Genomic DNA, 19,759 nt, shown 5'->3' with positions numbered 1-19,759 from the left:
AATAGCATCAATAAATAGAATAAATATGAGGAATACATAGCATCAATAAATGGAATAAATATTATCAGCAATCAATATCACAAATCAATAGATTATATATCACTTTCGCCTAGCAGAATAAATACTGGTTCATTTAAATAAATAAACACACGTTCATTCTGGTATCGCTGCCACCAATTAAATATTTTAGGAACATTTCATTTGCATTACGTTTCAATTTGGAAAGATAACTCTTACAGTTTGTGTTGGTTTCAATAGCAATGCATACAGGCTTCTCTGGGCACAGAATGCATTTTGGGACTCTTTAAGGCTCGTTCAAGGAGTACGCGCGTGTATCTAAAAAGGCAAGGAAACACAGTGAACATCTCATTTGCACGCGGCTGCCACCGGGATAGGATCTCTGCTTGCCGGTGGAGTCTCTACGCGCCTACGGGCTTTGTCATCGCTTGCACTCAGGCGGCACCAGTTCAAAGTCTTTAGACTGACGAACAGGCTGCCGGCGAGGTCACGTAACTTCCGCGCTTAGGGAAAACAATGCCGGTTCACAGTTCCTTCACAACGCTGCACATTACTGGAAGAAACAGGCCCACCTCACGTTGGCTGTGATCGAAAAGCGATTCAGTCAGGGCACAGCACTCCTCACACCAGCGGCGCGATTCTCAGGGGCTCACCGGACCTCCCTCTGACTTCCGCGTTCCGGGTGGTTCCCGTCCACGGCCACAACTTCTGGGTCACTGGGGAGTGGCAGGGACGCTAGTCCCGCCCAACAAGGGTTGGCGCTCCCCGCCCCGGCGCACCACCTCACCTTCAGATCACGCAGGAAGCGCTCTACGCTGGTGGGGCTCGGAGACGTCCGAGCTCCCCTCTAGAGGCACCTGTCGCGAAGGGGGGCACAGTCGACGATCGCGGTCGCGGCGAACTTGCTCTCGACACGCGACTAGTGAAGTCTGTCGCAATTCACAACCGGGGGGCGGGGAGGCACACGATATTGGCCACAGTCTTTGGGGATGATGAGGCACGCGCTGGACAGGCGCTGTAGGCGCAAGGTCACCACTAATGCGGATAACTGGAACGCCAGTCAGGGTCAATGCCAATGACCTTTGCCACTCTACTGCCCGCGCTACCAGCCACCTCAGGGGTCAACAGGGCAGGTGTCAATCTGGTGTCAAGTCTGGAATCTAAAATGAATCTCAAATGAATCTAAAATGGCCGCCAGGGACTGAGCCTTATATAGCCAGTGCCCTGGGGTGCTGGCACGAGCCAGAAGGTTCCAGAACCTTCTCTGGCTGTGACAATGACATGGCCCTTTGGAGGTGTATTTAGGCCACACAGAGCCACCGTACTGTGGTTCTGGAGCAGCCATTTTGTGTACCTGAGAGGAAATAAAGAAATTCTTGTCAGAAGAGCGCGCTAAACAAAGAGCGCCAAAACCTCCAAAGGTCAAAGTTCATGAAGGCTCCAATGGGAGTCACTCACATGAAGGAAAAGGGTGTCTACCATTTTAGGGCCATATCTTTGGGTTGACAGCCCCAGTTTGTAATGCCACCGGTTTCACCATGTCTTGTAAATAGGTGCCACAAACCTGGTGAGCAACTGGGCTTCAAGGAACATCTAACCCCATGAAGCAACACATAAAAAGTCCTGGCAGACAAAGAAAAGCGACAAATTTTGGGAGGTACAGGGGAACAAAAGAAATCATAATGGTGAGGGGACTCTCAGAAGCAGACAGGTCTAACAGTTGTGTTGCAAGTGCCTGTAATGACAGATTCTCATCTAAAGCATCCATTAAGTATCCATATTGATATCGTACTTCATGGATGAGTCATTAGAGAAAACAGTATTGTAACCTTTGTTTGAACATTTCAACTCTGTTCGGTCAGAGACTGTGGGAGAAAATGGCAGACACTAACCTCTCACCGAAACATGTCATGGCAAATTCTTTCTTGGAGTGAAGAAAGAACAGTTACACTGCTAGTTTGCTGTAAAAATACTTCAGATCTTGGGGTCTACAACCTAGAACCAGAAAGACTGGATCATGCCAGGTATTCAAGATATCCCTGTAAAACAAATGTACATAACCTCATCGAAATGAAGATCATTTAACCACTCTGGTTAATCCAGAAATGTAACCAGAATCTTACTTTGAGGGACTTATTGTGAAATACCCTGATCCTGATTACAGAAAATCTGTGCATGAAAAGCTCTCATGTCAGCTACTCTTGTCCTTACAATATGATGTTGAGTGTCATCTAAAGGAGCCATTTGTGAGACGTAAGAATGCATGGCTAGTTTCTACTCTGGATAGGGATAATTGAGAAAAATGTGGCACAAGGAAAAGGTCAATAATTACAGGTCAAAAAGTTTTGTTGGGGTTTTTTTTTCTACGATTTCATTGCTTCATCGCAAGGGACATCTGCAACCCAGGCATTAAATCCTTGTTATATCTAGTGCAAATGTCCATCCATATGACTATTGGATACTGTATATCTCTTTGCTTTGACTGCTTTTCATGCCTACCAGGCTTCGCTTCCAATGTGTTGTCTACTGTTGCACTTGAAACCAATAAAACAAATTTGAAATTAAAAAAGACTATCATCCCTCTTCACAAAAGTAGAAATACCTGCAAACGTGCACATTTACTCTTAGACTTTGCAGTAACTTTACTGCTTTTGGCTATTCACCGTTTTCACATGTAAAGTTAGAACACAGTGGAAATGTGCATATCCTCGATCCCTGAAACTAGAGGGTGGAGGCAAATTTATATGTGACTTGTTGCCACTGGTAACGTTTCACACTTATTTCACCAGGGCAGAGTTCTCCCTATGGTATAGTATTGGGGATTTTTAATCTTTAAAATAAGTTAATGAAAATATTTTAATGTATTTTATATTTTTTTAAACCTAAAAGAAATTGAGAATAAATTCTACAGCAATACTATCTTGAAAGTATGTTAAAATATTTCCTGTAAATATAATAAGCTAATACAAAATTATTTATTTAAAAAATCAACCAGACAGTAAACTGTATATTTTTATTTAATCTGAATGAAAAATTACTAATTGTTTGTTGTTAAATGTATTTAAATTATAATAACTGTAATTCGTTTATATATGTGTGATCAAGAGCACGAGTTGCTCGAAACGCGTCGCCTGAGAGGAGAATAAAATCTACCTTACTGCAGCCTGGGGTCCGTGTCTTCTGTTGCTGAGTGTTTGCAGTGCTGAGGACTTGGTTTCTATATATATATATATATATATATATATATATATATATATATATATATATTCACTGAAAAAACCATAGGTTAGAGACCATATATAGTTAGCTGGACATTTTATTGACATAAAACCAATGAAATTCCATATATAGTTAGTTGCACTAACTATATATCGCGCACCCGCAATCCACTGCTGATGATGTCACATATTACATCATTCATGACATGGTCAGTGACATCACTGATGACATCACTGATGACATCTCAAATGACATCACTGATGACATCTCAAATGACATCACTGATGACATCATGACACACCAATACCAGTTACTACATACGCACTCACTGATTCCTACGTGTACACACACATTCACTTATTCACCCATACAATCACTCATACATACAGTCACTCATTATTACAACACTATCATATGCACTCATACACCTAGTCAGTCCTGTGAAGAATCAATCACACTTCGATTTCCTCATCTATACAGTTAAACACAGAACACCATACTTTTCACACATATACTAACACATACTTACTCTCTTATACTATCACTGATACAAGTACACATTGATATGCACAGAGTCACACACCTCCCAGCCAGCCACACACACACTCAGTCTTCCATACATCCACTCATTCTTCAATATGTAAAACATATTTAAACTTTACAAAAACACACAGACACTAGATGATGTCATCAGTGATGTCATTTGAGATGTCATCAGTGATGTCATTTGAGATGTCATCAGTGATGTCATCAGTGATGTCACTGACCATGTCATGAATGATGTAATATGTGACATCATCAGCAGTGGATTGCGGGTGCGCGATATATAGTTAGTGCAACTAACTATATATGGAATTTCATTGGTTTTATGTCAATAAAATGTCCAGCTAACTATATATGGTCTCTAACCTATGGTTTTTCCAGTGAATTTTCAAGGTTTTGTAAATGCAAATTCCTAACTATATATGGTCTATAACCTATGGTTTTTTCAGTGAATACATATATAAACATATATAGTCTGCATATCTATACAAATATAAATGCATGCATACATATACATATATGCATACATATGCATGTTATTTACATGAAAGTTTTAAAAACACTAATAAAAGCAAAGCTAAAAAGCCACCTCATTACAAACAGAATGGCTTTAACTTAAACGAGGGCGAGATCTATTGCATTTTCAATGCTTGTTTACTTTGGTTCTATCAAGAAGGCATTCAGATGTGTCACACATTTGCCATAAATTCTGAATGTTAGCACTCTAGTTGCTCATTAGATCACTGTAGTAAAGCTAGTGCTCACCAGGGAAGTCTGCTGCTAATCATGGTTTGCAGCCATTTTCCTGCATTTTTTATCCCGCAGACTTTCAGTCCGCATACCATTATCCCGCAAGGTCATTGACCTCGCATACCATTATCCCGCATTTTTTCAAAACGCATGTGCATTTATCGCGCATGCCTTTACAAAGAATTACGTTTTAAAGGCATGTATGGTAAATGCATTTGCGTTGTGAAAACCACGATGACGAGAGAGGTAAGTGGGTTTGTGTTAATTTTTTCGTGGGTTAGTGATTGTGTAGTGTAGTGTAGTGTTGTGGAGTGTAGTGTTGTGTTAGTGTAGTGTAGAGTTGTGGTGGTTGTTTAGTGTAGGGTCATGCTGGGGGTAGTGTTTTAGGGTTTAGGGTTGTGTTGTAGTGTTTGCGTAGTGTAGGGTCATGCTGGGGGTAGTGTTTTAGGGTTTAGGGTAGTGTTGTAGTGTTTGCGTAGTGTAGGGTCATGCTGGGGGTAGTGTTTTAGGGTTTAGGGTTGTGTTGTAGTGTTTGCGTAGTGTAGGGTCATGCTGGGGCTAGTGTTTTAGGGTTTAGGGTAGTGTTGTAGTGTTTGCGTAGTGTAGGGTCATGCTGGGCGTAGTGTTTTAGGGTTTAGGATAGTGTTGTAGTGTTTGCGTAGTGTAGGGTCATGCTGGGGTAGTGTTTTAGGGTTTTGGGTAGTGTTGTAGTGTTTGCGTAGTGTAGGGTCATGCTGGGGTGTAGTATTTTAGGGTTTAGGGTAGTGTTGTAGTGTTTGAGTAGTGTAGGGTCATGCTGGGGGTAGTGTTTTAGGGTTTTGGGTAGTGTTGTAGTGTTTGCGTAGTGTAGGGTCATGCTGGGGGTAGTGTTTTAGGGTTTTGGGTAGTGTTGTAGTGTTTGCGTAGTGTAGGGTCATGCTGGGGTGTAGTGTTTTAGGGTTTTGGGTAGTGTTGTAGTGTTTGCGTAGTGTAGAGTCATGCTGGGGTGTAGTGTTTTAGGGTTTTGGGTAGTGTTGTAGTGTTTGCGTAGTGTAGGGTCATGCTGGGGGTAGTGTTTTAGGGTTTTGGGTAGTGTTGTAGTGTTTGCGTAGTGTAGGGTCATGCTGGGGGTAGTGTTTTAGGGTTTAGGGTAGTGTTGTAGTGTTTGCGTAGTGTAGGGTCATGCTGGGGGTAGTGTTTTAGGGTAGTGTTGTAGTGTTTGCGTAGTGTAGGGTCATGCTGGGGGTAGTGTTTTAGGGTTTAGGGTAGTGTTGTAGTGTTTGCGTAGTGTAGGGTCATGCTGGGGTGTAGTGTTTTAGGGTTTTGGGTAGTGTTGTAGTGTTTGCGTAGTGTAGGGTCATGCTGGGGGTAGTGTTTTAGGGTTTAGGGTAGTGTTGTAGTGTTTGCGTAGTGTAGGGTCATGCTGGGGTGTAGTGTTTTAGGGTTTTGGGTAGTGTTGTAGTGTTTGCGTAGTGTAGAGTCATGCTGGGGTGTAGTGTTTTAGGGTTTTGGGTAGTGTTGTAGTGTTTGCGTAGTGTAGGGTCATGCTGGGGGTAGTGTTTTAGGGTTTAGGGTAGTGTTGTAGTGTTTGCGTAGTGTGGGTCATGCTGGGGGTAGTGTTTTAGGGTTTAGGGTAGTGTTGTAGTGTTTGCGTAGTGTAGGGTCATGCTGGGGGTAGTGTTTTAGGGTAGTGTTGTAGTGTTTGCGTAGTGTAGGGTCATGCTGGGGGTAGTGTTTTAGGGTTTAGGGTAGTGTTGTAGTGTTTGCGTAGTGTAGGGTCATGCTGGGGTGTAGTGTTTTAGGGTTTTGGGTAGTGTTGTAGTGTTTGCGTAGTGTAGGGTCATGCTGGGGGTAGTGTTTTAGGGTTTAGGGTAGTGTTGTAGTGTTTGCGTAGTGTAGGGTCATGCTGGGGTGTAGTGTTTTAGGGTTTTGGGTAGTGTTGTAGTGTTTGCGTAGTGTAGGGTCATGCTGGGGGTAGTGTTTTAGGGTTTAGGGTAGTGTTGTAGTGTTTGCGTAGTGTAGGGTCATGCTGGGGGTAGTGTTTTAGGGTTTAGGGTTGTGTTGTAGTGTTTGCGTAGTGTAGGGTCATGCTGGGGGTAGTGTTTTAGGGTTTAGGGTTGTGTTGTAGTGTTTGCGTAGTGTAGGGTCATGCTGGGGGTAGTGTTTTAGGGTTTAGGGTAGTGTTGTAGTGTTTGCGTAGTGTAGGGTCATGCTGGGGTGTAGTGTTTTAGGGTTTTGGGTAGTGTTGTAGTGTTTGCGTAGTGTAGGGTCATGCTGGGGGTAGTGTTTTAGGGTTTAGGGTAGTGTTGTAGTGTTTGTGTAGTGTAGGGTCATGCTGGGGGTAGTGTTTTAGGGTTTAGGGTAGTGTTGTACTGTTTGTGTAGTGTAGGGTCATGCTGGGGGCAGTGTTTTAGGGTTTAGGGTAGTTTAGTTGTTTAGTGTATGCTAAAGGCATATTCGTTCTAAAAGTTTTCGTTATTTTAATTTGCGGCCTAATAGTACATGCGGGATTTTTTTTGCGGACTGATGGTATGCGGGATTTCGTCATATATTCGCTAATCATGCTTTCTATGGCAAAATGAACCCCCTCATTTTGTTCCTTTTTAAATTAAATGTTTTAAGAGTTACCACTTTATTCCAATCAAGATGGCTTCAGGTGTGCCATACCTTTGTAATAAGTAGGACTGTTAGCACTCTAGTTGTTCTTTAGAACACTCTGGGACATTCTGTCATTGGGCTATAGTTGGGCTACATCTGGCTGATATTTGGGCTACATTTGTTTTTTTTTGTCTCTGGTGGCCATATTTGGGCTACATTGGGCTACATTGGGCTACATTTGGGCTCCAACATATATATAGCCCAATGTAGCCCAATATATATTTTTCAAAGTTAATTTTCGTAAAAACCACTGGAGCCTATATCTTGAGACATAGCAAAGGCACATCGGGCTACCAGTCCCTACAATTTTGCCAAGTTTGGTGTAAATCCATTCAGCCGTTCAGGCTAAAAGTGAGGCCAACCGCCCTATGGAAAATTGCATGGGAAAAACACGTTTTGGGACCCCCCTTTTTTCTCGGCCCCCCCCTTGACGAAACCCCCCCAAATTTTCAGGGGCTGCTCAGAAACAAAATGTTCAATTTTCCTGAAAATTTCAGCTAATTCTGTCCCCAAACGCCAAAGTTATTCGACATAGAATTTTCAAAAATCCCATAGGAAAAAAATCCTAACTATATATACCTACTGGCTATCGCCAGCAGGTAATATATATATATATATATTATATCATACACGTTTCCCACCAGTTCCTCTGAACTCACAACTGGTGCCTCCAATTAGCGGGGGTGTGACCCATTTCATTCAACAACCAAAAAAGCAACTGGAACACTCCCGGGGCATTCAACATAACTTTATTGGCCACATACGCTTTTCAGCAATCAGCCTTCATTAGTGTGGCAAAAGTAAATGTTCGACATAGGCAGAACCATGAGAATTTAAGCAATTTAATGTCACAATTGGCTATTTTCTATCCAATCGGGAGACAGTAGTTGAGCCAGTAGGCAGATGGTGAACCGACATCTCTGTTTGTTATTTTAAGGACTGTGTGACTTGTATGCCCAATGGAAAATTTGAGATGTCATCAGTGATGTCACTGAGCATGTCATGAGTGATGTAATATGTGACGTCATCAGCAGTGCATTGCATGGGCACGAGTTAAAGTTAGGTCTACTGACTATTTCTATGGTTTTGCACGAGTGAAATCTCCAACTAACTATAACGTCCCTGAAACCTATGTTTTTTTTAGTGTGGGGTCCAACTAGCCCACTCGGTACATCCAGTAAGTGCCACAGTGGAGCTTGTCTCTGATTGGCTGCCAACACTTGTAACCAGGAAGTGTTGACAGCCATCTTGTCACTTGGTATGAGGAGAAAGAAAAACGATTAAAAAAGAAGAAAAGGTGGCAGGGTAAAAGCACCCTCACCGCATAGGCCTGATCAGAGAGTCCCACAGGGCCAAAAGAGCATTTTTTGGGGGGGCTGGATTTTCACACCCAGCGTGACTCCGGCCGAAAATATTTTAAAAAATGAAGCGCGGAAGCCTCATGTATGTGGCGCTCCAGAAGGTGGCAGACCAAAGGGTCCATTAAGGGAATGTAGAGGAGAGAAGATAAAGGGCAGCCTTGCCTAGTCCCCCTCAATATAGGGAAAAAAATCCATGAGGGAGCCATTGACTCCCATGCGTGCCACAGGATTAGGATATAAGAGCATGACCAAGGAGATGAGCGTGGTGGGGATTTCCAGTTTGATCAGAGCGTCTTTCAAGAAGGGCCACTCCAAGGGGTCAAACGTCTTTTCGGCATCCAATAGGGTAACTACAGCAGGTGTTTGGCAGGAGATCCTGTTGACCACTGTAAAGAGATGTGGGTGACTTGTTGTTTGAAAGCTTTATAGAAAGCTCTCATAAGGCCATCAAGGCCAGGGCCATTGGACCTGTCTAAAGAGTCGATCACCTGGGTGACCTCCTCGCAAAAAATCATCTTGCTAAAAAATTGTCATTGGCCATCAGTGAGCCAGACTTATGGCAATCTCCACCAAGTATGATGTGATCTCTGGTGCATTGTCAGGCATGCAGGATGTATAAAGGAGTTCATATTAGCATTGGGACTCTGCCAGAACATCTTCGTCAACAAAAACAGAGGACTCAGAGACGGTGCGCAATTCATCGACATAACTACCTAGGCGATTAGGGTGGATTATCCGCACAAGAGTGCTGTCCGGTGCGCCCCCTCACCATGGCACGGAGCCCCAATGTGTTTCCCTAGATATGCGATTTCCCTATCAGCCAGATCGCGAAATTCAGTCAACAATACTAAACGAAGAGGAGGACTTGAAAGCAAAGTGTTTGCAAAAGTCGTTTGCCTCTGCTGGGTTGCGAGGCTTCCCTTTGACCTCAACTCATAGCCAGGCAGGGTAGAGCATATCATATTTAAAGCCCAACTTGTGAAGAGAGTTCTTAACATCGCTGAATTTCCACCACTTTCAAAACCTTCAAGGTGGGGAGTCATGCCCTAGCTAAGGTCCCAGCTTTCTCTTACCTGCTGGTGCTATTTGATGCTAATATGAGTTTTAAACCCCTAGTAGAGGGTAAGACTTGTGATTTGGTTAAGACCACGGGGCCTGTAGTTAGCGTTGCACAGAGGTTGGGCTCTTGGTGACTGGACCCTCTAGTTAAGTTTTTTTTAGCCCAAGTGCATCTCCAAGGAGCTATATGACAGTGATGTATGGGGTTTCATGACGGTCGATAAAATTGAACTCACAGAAAATACATTTTAAGGTGCGTTCTGCGGGTCCACAAAGTACCCCAGCTTTTTTTGTTCGTCAGGAACTTTGTTTTAGATACATTGGTGACCTTGTTGCCCTCAGACCCTTGCTGTGCTGGATCAAGATATAGACTGGGGAGGGATGCCAACTAAATAGACTGATTTTGTCTGATTGTCTGACCCTTGACAACATGCATCAAATCCCTTGGATTGCTTATGCGAAGGCAGCTTTTAACATCATGGGTTGGGTGAACATATACTGCAATTATTACTCCCCGTACCCCCTGGAACTCAAAAGAGTGAGAGACTTGTTTCTCAAAAGTCCCTTATTACAACATGAACACATAGAGCTTGTGAAACCCATTGTATAGGGGCATTTATTTTTAAAAACTGTTCAGGGCATGGAGCTTTCCTTTCTCTCCTATCTAATGAAAGGGATAGATTACTGTTGGTACGATTCAAGGTTAACGTGCTACATCATCTTTTGGCCAAATCTAGTGGTCAGTCTCTTTCAGGCACTTAGGGCCCTGTGGATGCAACAATATGTCTCCACAGGCTACCCTACATTTCTGATAGATACATCTGCCGTGTGGATTCCTCACCTTGTGAATATCCCCCTGCGTCAGCAATATTCGGAAATTTTCTTCGTAGCACGCCGACGTGGACGACGTCACAGGAGTACGACCTCGCGCGTGACTCCGTCTAACGTCACCGACTCCTTATCAGGCCCACGCCGGCGTGATGACGTCAGTTCCCTTTTTTCGGCGTCTTCGACGCTAACGGTTTCTGGGATCTTCTTCGATACTTTGTATTCTTCTACTATTACAGTGTTGCTGTTTTTCTTTTGATTCTTCTTCTTTCTTCGGAGATGTCGTCGAAAAACAGGCTTCAAGCAATGTGGATCTTGCGCTCGAATGATGTCGATCACCGATCCACATGGCGACTGTTTGTGGTGTCTTGGATCAGATCACGTCGTTAAGAACTGTCGGTCTTGTTTCAAAATGAACCCTAAGGCACTACGAGAGCGTGAGGCAAAACTTCTTGTTGCGAAGATAAAAGGAAGAGAGACTGGGAGGTCTTCGAGGTCGACGTCGAGACGCTCGAAGTCGAGGCAAAAATCTCGATCGAAGTCGAGGTTGGCGTCGAGGTCGAGATCCAGAGCGAGGTCGAGGTCCAGAGCGAAGTCGAGGTCCAGGGAGAGATCGAGATCTGGATCCAAATCGGCTTCGGGTCACGCTTCGAGTTCCTCGAAGAGGAAGAAGAGGAGGAAGTAGTTCCTCAAACTCCAACTCCGATAGAAACTCCTATGGGTCAGGAAGGTCAGAATGAGCCTATGTCGGAACATCCTCCTTCAGATCATCCGGTAGGTCCATACCCTCCTTTTCCTGGTCCTGGACAGGATCCCTCGCATTTCCTTAATGCGATGTTTGGAGTTTACTCCAGAGCAATGTACCCCACTGGAGCACCTGTTGGTCCCATGGGTCCATTAGCTTACAACTTGGGCATTCCTCAATCTTACGCCCCAGCTCCATTTGTGCCATTTATGCCGGCGCCGCTTACACCTTGGCTCGGTGCGGCTCCACCGAGGTCTTCGACTCCGCATGCGGCTTCGCCGACTCCGGATCGACCTCGTAGTTTGGATCGAGGTACCACGCCAGTCCGTGAGTCTCATCTTACAGTTACCCCAGCTCCTCGTTCGATGTCGGAACCGGCTCCGTCGGAGTCGTTGCCGGATCCGTCGACTTCGATTCGTGTGGAGTGGTCGAGACGCAGGGCTCAGCGTCTCTTAGAGGAGAAGAGGGGTGAAGATTCTGATGTGGAAGAGGGTGAGCTTCTTGATCATGATGATTATTTTGAAGATCTACAGAATGCTAGTGGTCTGGAACTCTCTCCTGAATGGGGTTTGCCTTCAGCTTCTGATGTACCATCCAAGGAAGTGGCACCCTATCATGTTGTTATTAGGAAGGCTGCAGATCTTCTTAACTTAACTTTGCCTACGGTTGAGTACAAACCCAACATCCTTACAGAGGTTTTGCACTCTGCTTCTTCTATTGTTGAACCTACACTGCCGTTCACTGATGCCTTAATTGATCCGATAAAGGAGGTCTGGAAGAGACCATTGACTGCTCCTGCTGTTTCTAGGTCTGTGGCAAGACGCTACAGAGTGGCTCCTGGTGACCCTGAATTTCTCTCTTCGCATCCTTCTCCAGAGAGTCTGGTTGTGCAGGCTGCATGTTCTAACAGGTCTTCAGGTTCGTTTCCTCAGGTACCAGCAGACAAAGACTCTAAAAAATTGGATCAGTCTGCGAAGAAGATTTTCTCTTCGGGCAGCATGGCCCTAAAATCCTCTAACGCTACTTGCCTTTTGGGTAGATATGTCCATGCACTGATGGATTCTGTGAAGCAATTATCATCTAAGCTTCCAGAGGAGGATAGAAAGAACTTTAATGAAGTGGTCTCTGATACTCAGGCTGCGGCACGCATGGTTATTCCGAGTGGCATGGACACAGTTGATTCTGTTGCCAGGATTATGGGCTCTACTGTTGCGACCAGGAGAGCCGCATGGTTAAAATCCTCGGATTTTTCTGCAGATGTGCAATCCACGTTGCTAGACTTACCTTTTGATGGGACTGGTCTTTTTGGGAAAAAGGCGGATGTCGCACTGGAGAGATTTAAAGATAGCCGAGCTACTGCAAGGTCTTTGGGTCTCCAGATGAGAGGATCAACAACTAGGAAGTTTAGAGGCTTCGGTAGATCTTCTTTTCGGCCCTTCAAGCAGGGCCTACAGCAACAGCAGCAGAACCCTCTGTACAAGTCCTATAGAGGTAGACAAAAAGGTCGTGGTCGTGGACGTCAAATCTCTTCCTCCTCCACTTCCTCCAATATTACCCGACCCCCACCCGCATCAGCAAAGCAGCCCTAGATCCGCCATTCTGGATCATGTGGGTCCGGTAGGGGGTCGGCTTACTCATTTTCTACGAGATTGGGAATCGGTTACATCAGATCTTTGGGTTCTCAATCTCGTAGAAAATGGGTATACACTTCCTTTTCAGGAGTTCCCTCCCAATTATCCTCCTTGCCAAGGTTATTGTTCGGAGGACCACCTTCTTCTCCTGCAGGAGGAAGTCCTGGCACTGTTCAGAAAGGGTGCGATAGAGATGGTTCCAGAGCAGGAGAGGGGTCAGGGGTGCTACTCCCGGTACTTCCTGATACCCAAGAAGGATGGCAGGCTTCGGCCAATCCTGGACCTCAGGATTTTGAACCTCTATCTCAAACAGGAGAAGTTCAAAATGCTCACTCTTGCACAGGTTCTTCAAGCGCTGATGGAAGAAGACTGGATGGTGTCGATCGACTTGCAGGATGCGTATTTTCACATCCCAATCCTGAAGTCGCACAGGAAGCATCTCCGTTTTACGGTGGGATCGCAACACTACCAGTTTGCGGTCCTTCCTTTTGGGCTTACTACTGCGCCTCGAGTCTTCACCAAGGTGATGGCAGTGGTGGCTGCGCATCTCAGACGATCGGGGATTCCTGTGTTCCCCTATCTGGACGACTGGCTGATCAAAGCGGAGTCGCCGGAGAATGTGCTTCATCATCTGCAGGAGACAACTCAGTTGTTACACAGGTTGGGTTTTTCGATAAATGTACCCAAGTCTCACCTGGTGCCCTCCCAGCGCAACCTGTTCATAGGTGCAGTACTGGACACAACTGTATGTCGTGCATTCCCTCCACCTCAAAGGATTCACGACATACAGGAAATGATTCCTTTATTTTTCAATGGAGCGGTTGTTCCAGTCTTGAAGGTCCTTCGTCTGCTCGGTCTGATGGCTTCTTGCATTCTGTTGGTCAACCATGCACGCTGGCACATGAGGGCACTCCAGTGGTGCCTCCGCAGGCAGTGGTATCAGCACAACGGAGATCTCAGGGAGTCAGTGAGGATCTCCAGAGAAACTGCAGCGGATCTGTCTTGGTGGGGCGTGGAAGGCAATCTGTCTCAAGGAAAGCTTTTTCAATTTCCTCCATCGGTGGCCACAGTGATAACGGATGCATCCACTCTAGGGTGGGGTGCTCATCTGGGGGACCTGGAGGTCAAAGGGCTTTGGTCTCCAGAGGAAAGGTTCCTTCATATCAACCTTCTAGAATTGCGGGCGATACGTTTGGCGCTCAAGGCCTTCCTCCCTTCCCTTCGCGGTCAGTCAGTTCAAGTCCTGACGGACAACACGACCGCGATGTGGTATGTCAACAAACAGGGAGGAGTAGGGTCGCAGTGTCTCTGCAGAGAGGCTCTGCGTCTCTGGTCCTGGGTTCAGGACCATCAGATTTGTCTGATGGCAAATCATCTGGCCGGGGTTCTGAACGTTCATGCAGACAGTCTCAGTCGGCAGTTCTCTGCCGACCACGAGTGGAGGCTCCATCCGGAGGTGGTTCACGGCATCTTTCTGATGTGGGGGTCTCCTCGGGGGGACCTGTTCGCCACTCGCGAGAATGCTCACTGCCTGTCATTCTGCAGTCTCCAGTTTCCGATGCAAGGAGCTTTGGGGGACGCGTTTCAGTTCAGTTGGAAGGGTCAACTCTTTTACGCGTTTCCTCCCATACCCTTGATTCCTCGGGTTCTGAGGAAGATTCGCCAGGACCGGGCCCAAGTCATATTGGTCACCCCGGATTGGCCAAGAAGGGTGTGGTACACGGACCTTCTCCACCTCTCCTCTCACCCGCCGCTCCGTCTCCCTCACAGGGCAGACCTCCGCTCTCAGATGGAGGGGCAGGTTCTACACCCCCACCTCCAGACATTACACCTTCATGCCTGGAGATTGAACGGGGCAACTTGAATTCCTTTTCTCTCCCTCACGATGTGGTGGATGTCATTCTTTCTGCCAGGCGTGACTCCACTAAGTCCATTTATTCGTATAGGTGGTCTAAATTTGTCTCTTGGTGTAGGGAGAGAGATGTTGACCCTTTGAAGGCTCATTTGTCTGACATTTTACAGTTTGCTCTTTCTTTGGCGCAGCAAGGATTTGCTGTTGCCACAGTCAAGGGGTATCTTTCAGCCTTATCGGCATTTCTCTGTTTGCCGGATCAGCCCTCTCTTTTTAAGTCTCCAGTGGTTTTGAGATTTTTGAAGGGACTCATTAATAAGTTCCCTCCTACTCCTTTTGTGGTTCCTCATTGGGATTTGAATCTTGTGCTGACTTTTTTGATGGGTTCTCCTTTCGAACCTTTGCACAAGTGTCCCATGAGACTTCTTTCTTTTAAAACAGTTTTCCTCGTTGCAATCACCTCGGCAAGGAGGGTAAGTGAGCTTCAAGCTCTTAGTTCCAAGCCCCCATTCCTGTCCATTCATGCTGAAAGGATGGTTCTTAGGACCAGGGCTGCTTTTTTGCCTAAGGTGGTAACTCCCTTCCATCTTGGACAATCCATTACCGTTCCTACCTTCTATCCTCCCCCTCACCCTTCTAAGGAGGAAGAGAGACTGCATCGCTGGACCCTAAGAGGGCGGTGTCTTTCTATCTGGACAGAACTAAAGACTTCCGGATGGATGACCAGCTGTTTGTTGGTTTTGCTGGCTGCAGGAAGGGCAGAGCGGTGCACAAGCGCACACTTTCCAGGTGGATAATCCTGTGCATCAAGATTTGCTACTCCTTGGCGGGTAAGGACCCTCCTGAGGGTATTAGAGCACATTCAACTAGAGCAAAGTCTGCAACATCTGCTTTGTCTAGAGGTGTACCTGTTGAGGACATTTGCAGAGCCGCGACTTGGGCCTCCCTTCACACTTTCGCGAAGCACTACTGCTTGGATACCGAGGTGAGGAGGGACGGCCACTTCGCGCGTTCTGTCCTCCAAGATTTCCTGGTGTTGCAGAGTGGACACCCTCCTCCGGGAGTTGGAACTGCTGTGGGACTCTATTCACAAGGTGAGGAATCCACACGGCAGATGTATCTATCAGAAGAACAAGTTACTTACCTTCGGTAACGCTTTTTCTGGTAGATACAATATCTGCCTGTGGATTCCTCACATGCCCACCCGCCTCCCTGTTGTCCACTCTGTTATACCTGGTCTCTTTGTACATATGTTTGCTGTTATTGTGCTATTTCTACTGCACATTTTGTGTGCGTATTTGATTTGTATGTACTGTGTACACTGTATATTTGCATATTTGCTGTCGTTGGTCCGTCCGTGTGCCTCGAAGGCACAGAAAAAAGGGCGGAACTGACGTCATTACGCCGGCGTGGGCCTGATAAGGAGTCGGTGACGTCAGACGGAGTCACGCGCGAGGTCATACTCCTGTGACGTCGTCGGCGTGCTACGAAGAAAATTTCCGAATGTTGCTGACTCAGGGGGATATTCACAAGGAGAGGAATCCACAGGCAGATATTGTATCTACCAGAAAAAGTGTTACCGAAGGTAAGTAACTTGTTCTTTGTTTTGCAAATATTTGAGCCTGCCTAGGAAGCAGTTCCTTTTCCTGTTACTGAAAGTTCTGAACTTCTCACAAGGATACCTGGCACTTATGTATCTGCAGCTCCTGATGATCAAGCATTATCTTTTTGCTGTTTCGTGCTTTCTACATGCTGCTTTGAGATCAAGACAATCTAGACCTGATTAACCTTGATGTGATGCATGAGATTATATAATGTATTGTTACTGTTGACACATTCGTATTTCTTTAAAAAATGTTAAGCCTACTAGTTTTTACTATTTTATAAAAATATGATTTTATGTTCTTGTATGGTTGTGATTATAGCCCAATAAATATTTGTATGCTGACAATATGTATATCTAGATGTATGCCATGTTACCTACTGACGGACGCCAGTAGGTAGTTATAGTTTGGACAATTGGACCATGTTTCCATAGGAAAAGGGTTTTGTAACTTGTTTATATCTTTGGCGTAGTTTGACGAATCTTCACTATAAGTGGGTGCGTGAGTGGCTTTATTGATGAGTAAGTGGTTGTGTGAGTACTTGTATGGGTCTGTGAGTGATTGTGTGGGTGTGTGAGTGGGTGCATGAGAGGTTATATAGGAGTGTGAGAGGGTGTGTGAGTAGTTCTGTGGATAATGTCATTAGTGATGTCCTCAGTGATGTCACTGACCATGTCATGAGTGATGTAATATGTGAGGTAATAAACAGTGCATTGCGGGCCCGTAAGTTATAGTTAGATCAGATTTTGTATAAGTGGAATCTGAGCCTAACTATAACGTTCCTGTACCCTTTGTTTTTATAGTGAATAATAGATCTATCTATAGATCTATCCACTCTCCATATTCACTTGAGCAACAAAAAATGGCCAGAGACACTGCACGGCTTGAAATCTGAAGAGACAACCATTTCAAGAAGGACTGAGAGTATAGGGATCCTTTGTTTATTTACATATATTTTTAAATCACCTACTGGCAGTTGCCATTAGGTAGGAGGACCCAAAACAACTTTTCCTCATGTAATTTCCCATAGGAATTTTGAACGTGACTATAGCCCGAACTGCTGAATGGAATTACACCAAATTTCCCAGAAAGCATGCTCTCGTAATTTGGTTTAAATCTGTTCAGTAGTTTTTAATTAAAACAAATATATATGTATATATAGAGACGCAGAGGTTCTGCAGATCCGACAGTTCTCATAGTGAGATCTGATTGGCTGCCAACACTTCTACTAGAAAGTAGTGGTAGACATCTTGGGACGCAGGACTTGGCCCGACTCACAAAATAAACGGGAAAAAAATGCAATGGGCGGGGTAGGAATACTCTGACCCCCTAGGACTGGTTGCGGGGGGCCCCAGGTAACCGTGTCTGGGCAAAAATATTTAGATTTAAAATTTTCTCTGATTTTCCAGAGGATCTGTGGCCAAATAAAAAAAAAAATAAACAAGTACAGTCTCCTGTGCTTGTTTTCTTTAATTCCCTGGGCGGGTAAGGTCCCATGTTTTTTTTTTTTACAGAGTTTTATATAGCGCGAACTTGACCCGAATCGGGTATCAAAGCGCTTTACATAGCACCAGTTGTATTACTTGAGGGCACATTAATTTTTGTATATGCATATAGGTCAGGGGCATACGTGGCCCACTTCCCAAGGATGAGCCAACCCTGATGTCCCCATTTCCCGGGGCCCAGCTTTATAAAATATTGAGAGGGCAGCACATAGGCCCCTTACCGTTTTCAGCTTCGGACCCCATCTTCTGGGGTACAGATATAGGTAAGAAGGGTGAGGGGGCACGCAGACCCCCTCCCCGGGCTGATTCAAGCCCTAGGGACCCCATTCCCCATGGCCCGGCCCTGTTACTAATGGGGAGTAACTATACCTTGTGCCCTAAGGCAACTATAACTCGCAAGGTCACCATGCACCTCACATTTTACTTAACTCGTGACATCCTCTCTGATATTATTGATAATATCAGTGCAACTTTTGCTGTCTAATTGTTGATGAGATAACAGTTCATGGCGGGGTTGAGTTATAATTACCTTAGGCACAAGTTATAGTTACTTGAGATAACTCTAGCTTTAACTGCTGAATTTCTATGGTTTTGAGTGTGGAAAATCTGAACCTAACTGTAACCTCCCTATAACCTTTGGTTTTTAATGAATATATATACCCAATCTACCTTTACCTAAAGCTCTCCCATTTAGTAATAACTATTACCTGTTTTCCAGCCACTCACTCCCATCCCTCCCACGGGTAGTACAAAATTATAGTTGTATGTGTAGGGCAAAGATCTCGTAGTAAAGATAAGAGAGGTGGAGGCAGAGGTCTTCAGACAAAGGTTTTGGGATAAGCATTTTGTAGTATGTTGCAGTTTGTGAATAAGTTCCTGATTGACTCTGTTACTGTTAATCACATGTATGAAATTTACTTTTTCTTCCAGTTAACACTCCTGCAGGAACTAGCCATTGTACATTGTATGTATACTACCATCACTCAAAGGGTGGTGCCAATGAGCAACATGTTGGTGACTGCTGACACTCTGGATAGCATCTTGACGGACTCGGTAAGCAACAGGTTCTCACAGACAGATGGTGATCGTTCATTCAGTCTTGGAAAACCTCGGAACCTTCAGGGCAAAGCAGAATTACTTCTGATCATTCAGTCAGAACTTTGGTATTCCAGATAGTTCCATCATGGTCTGCAGCCGGTATGGAAACTAGCAGTGTTGCGATTGAATGGTTAACAGGGTTATACAGATGGCTCTCTCAAAGTATCTGAAAATGTTTGCACAGGATGATTAACTTGTCGCCACAATGGATGTGAGTAGAGAGCCTGGCAGAAGTAGTGCATGGGAGACGCAATGGGGCACAAAAAAAAACAAGATATTACTGACATGAAAAAGTCTAATCAGTTACCCAAAGGAAATAGAAGTGATTTTGTTGGATTGGGGATATCATGGGAGCTACAAGAAATATAGCAGCTCTTATAACGAGAACACTGTCTTACAGTGGGTGGGAATGTAGAAATCAACAGAACTATATATCAGAATATTACATATAGAATATCATTTGACAGAGGCAAGATGGCGTCCGCCAGCTCAGTCGTGTGAGCTGGTAGCTCCTGTCCTCCTACACCCGTTAAGAAGATGTGCTGTGGATAGTGAGAGGACGAGAGGGTGAAAGTGGGTCTCAGCACTTACCGAGGTGTGCGAAGCTCAGTCCTGGTACTATTGGCATGTTCACTTTTGATGTGACAGCTATTTTTCATTATCTCAGCAAAATCCGATTTGGATACGTTGTAGAAGCAAGGGGCCGGGCGTAGACGCCGAGCCGAGAAGCAGCAACTGTTGCAGGCAAAACTACTGGAGAGTCGAGAACAGGATATCACAGAACACCGATAATGCCGCCTAAAGGACCTAGAGGGAAAGCCCAGGCCCTGGCTGATGGTGCTACCGCTGCTGCTACAGTGGCAGCCGTTGGAACTGTCTCCGGAACGGTAGGAAAAACCGCGGAGCCGC

At 45.2% G+C, this 19,759-nt stretch overlaps 1 protein-coding gene across 1 annotated transcript in view; it reads left to right on the top strand.

Annotated features, from left to right (window-relative positions):
* The window catches only part of LOC144765153 (uncharacterized), a 31,732-nt gene extending 12,804 nt beyond the window's left edge, over nucleotides 1–18,928 (top strand). The window contains exon 4 of the mRNA XM_078650314.1: nucleotides 18,683–18,928. Coding sequence (XP_078506440.1) covers nucleotides 18,683–18,928 — 246 coding nt within the window. The remainder of the gene's footprint in view (nucleotides 1–18,682) is intronic.
* Nucleotides 18,929–19,759: the final 831 nt, after the last annotated feature.

Source organism: Lissotriton helveticus, chromosome 1_1 (assembly GCF_964261635.1).
Source record: "Lissotriton helveticus chromosome 1_1, aLisHel1.1, whole genome shotgun sequence".
Classification (NCBI taxonomy): domain Eukaryota; kingdom Metazoa; phylum Chordata; class Amphibia; order Caudata; family Salamandridae; genus Lissotriton; species Lissotriton helveticus.
The sequence above is the reverse complement of the archived record's forward strand: the minus strand, read 5'-3'. Positions and strand labels throughout refer to the sequence as shown.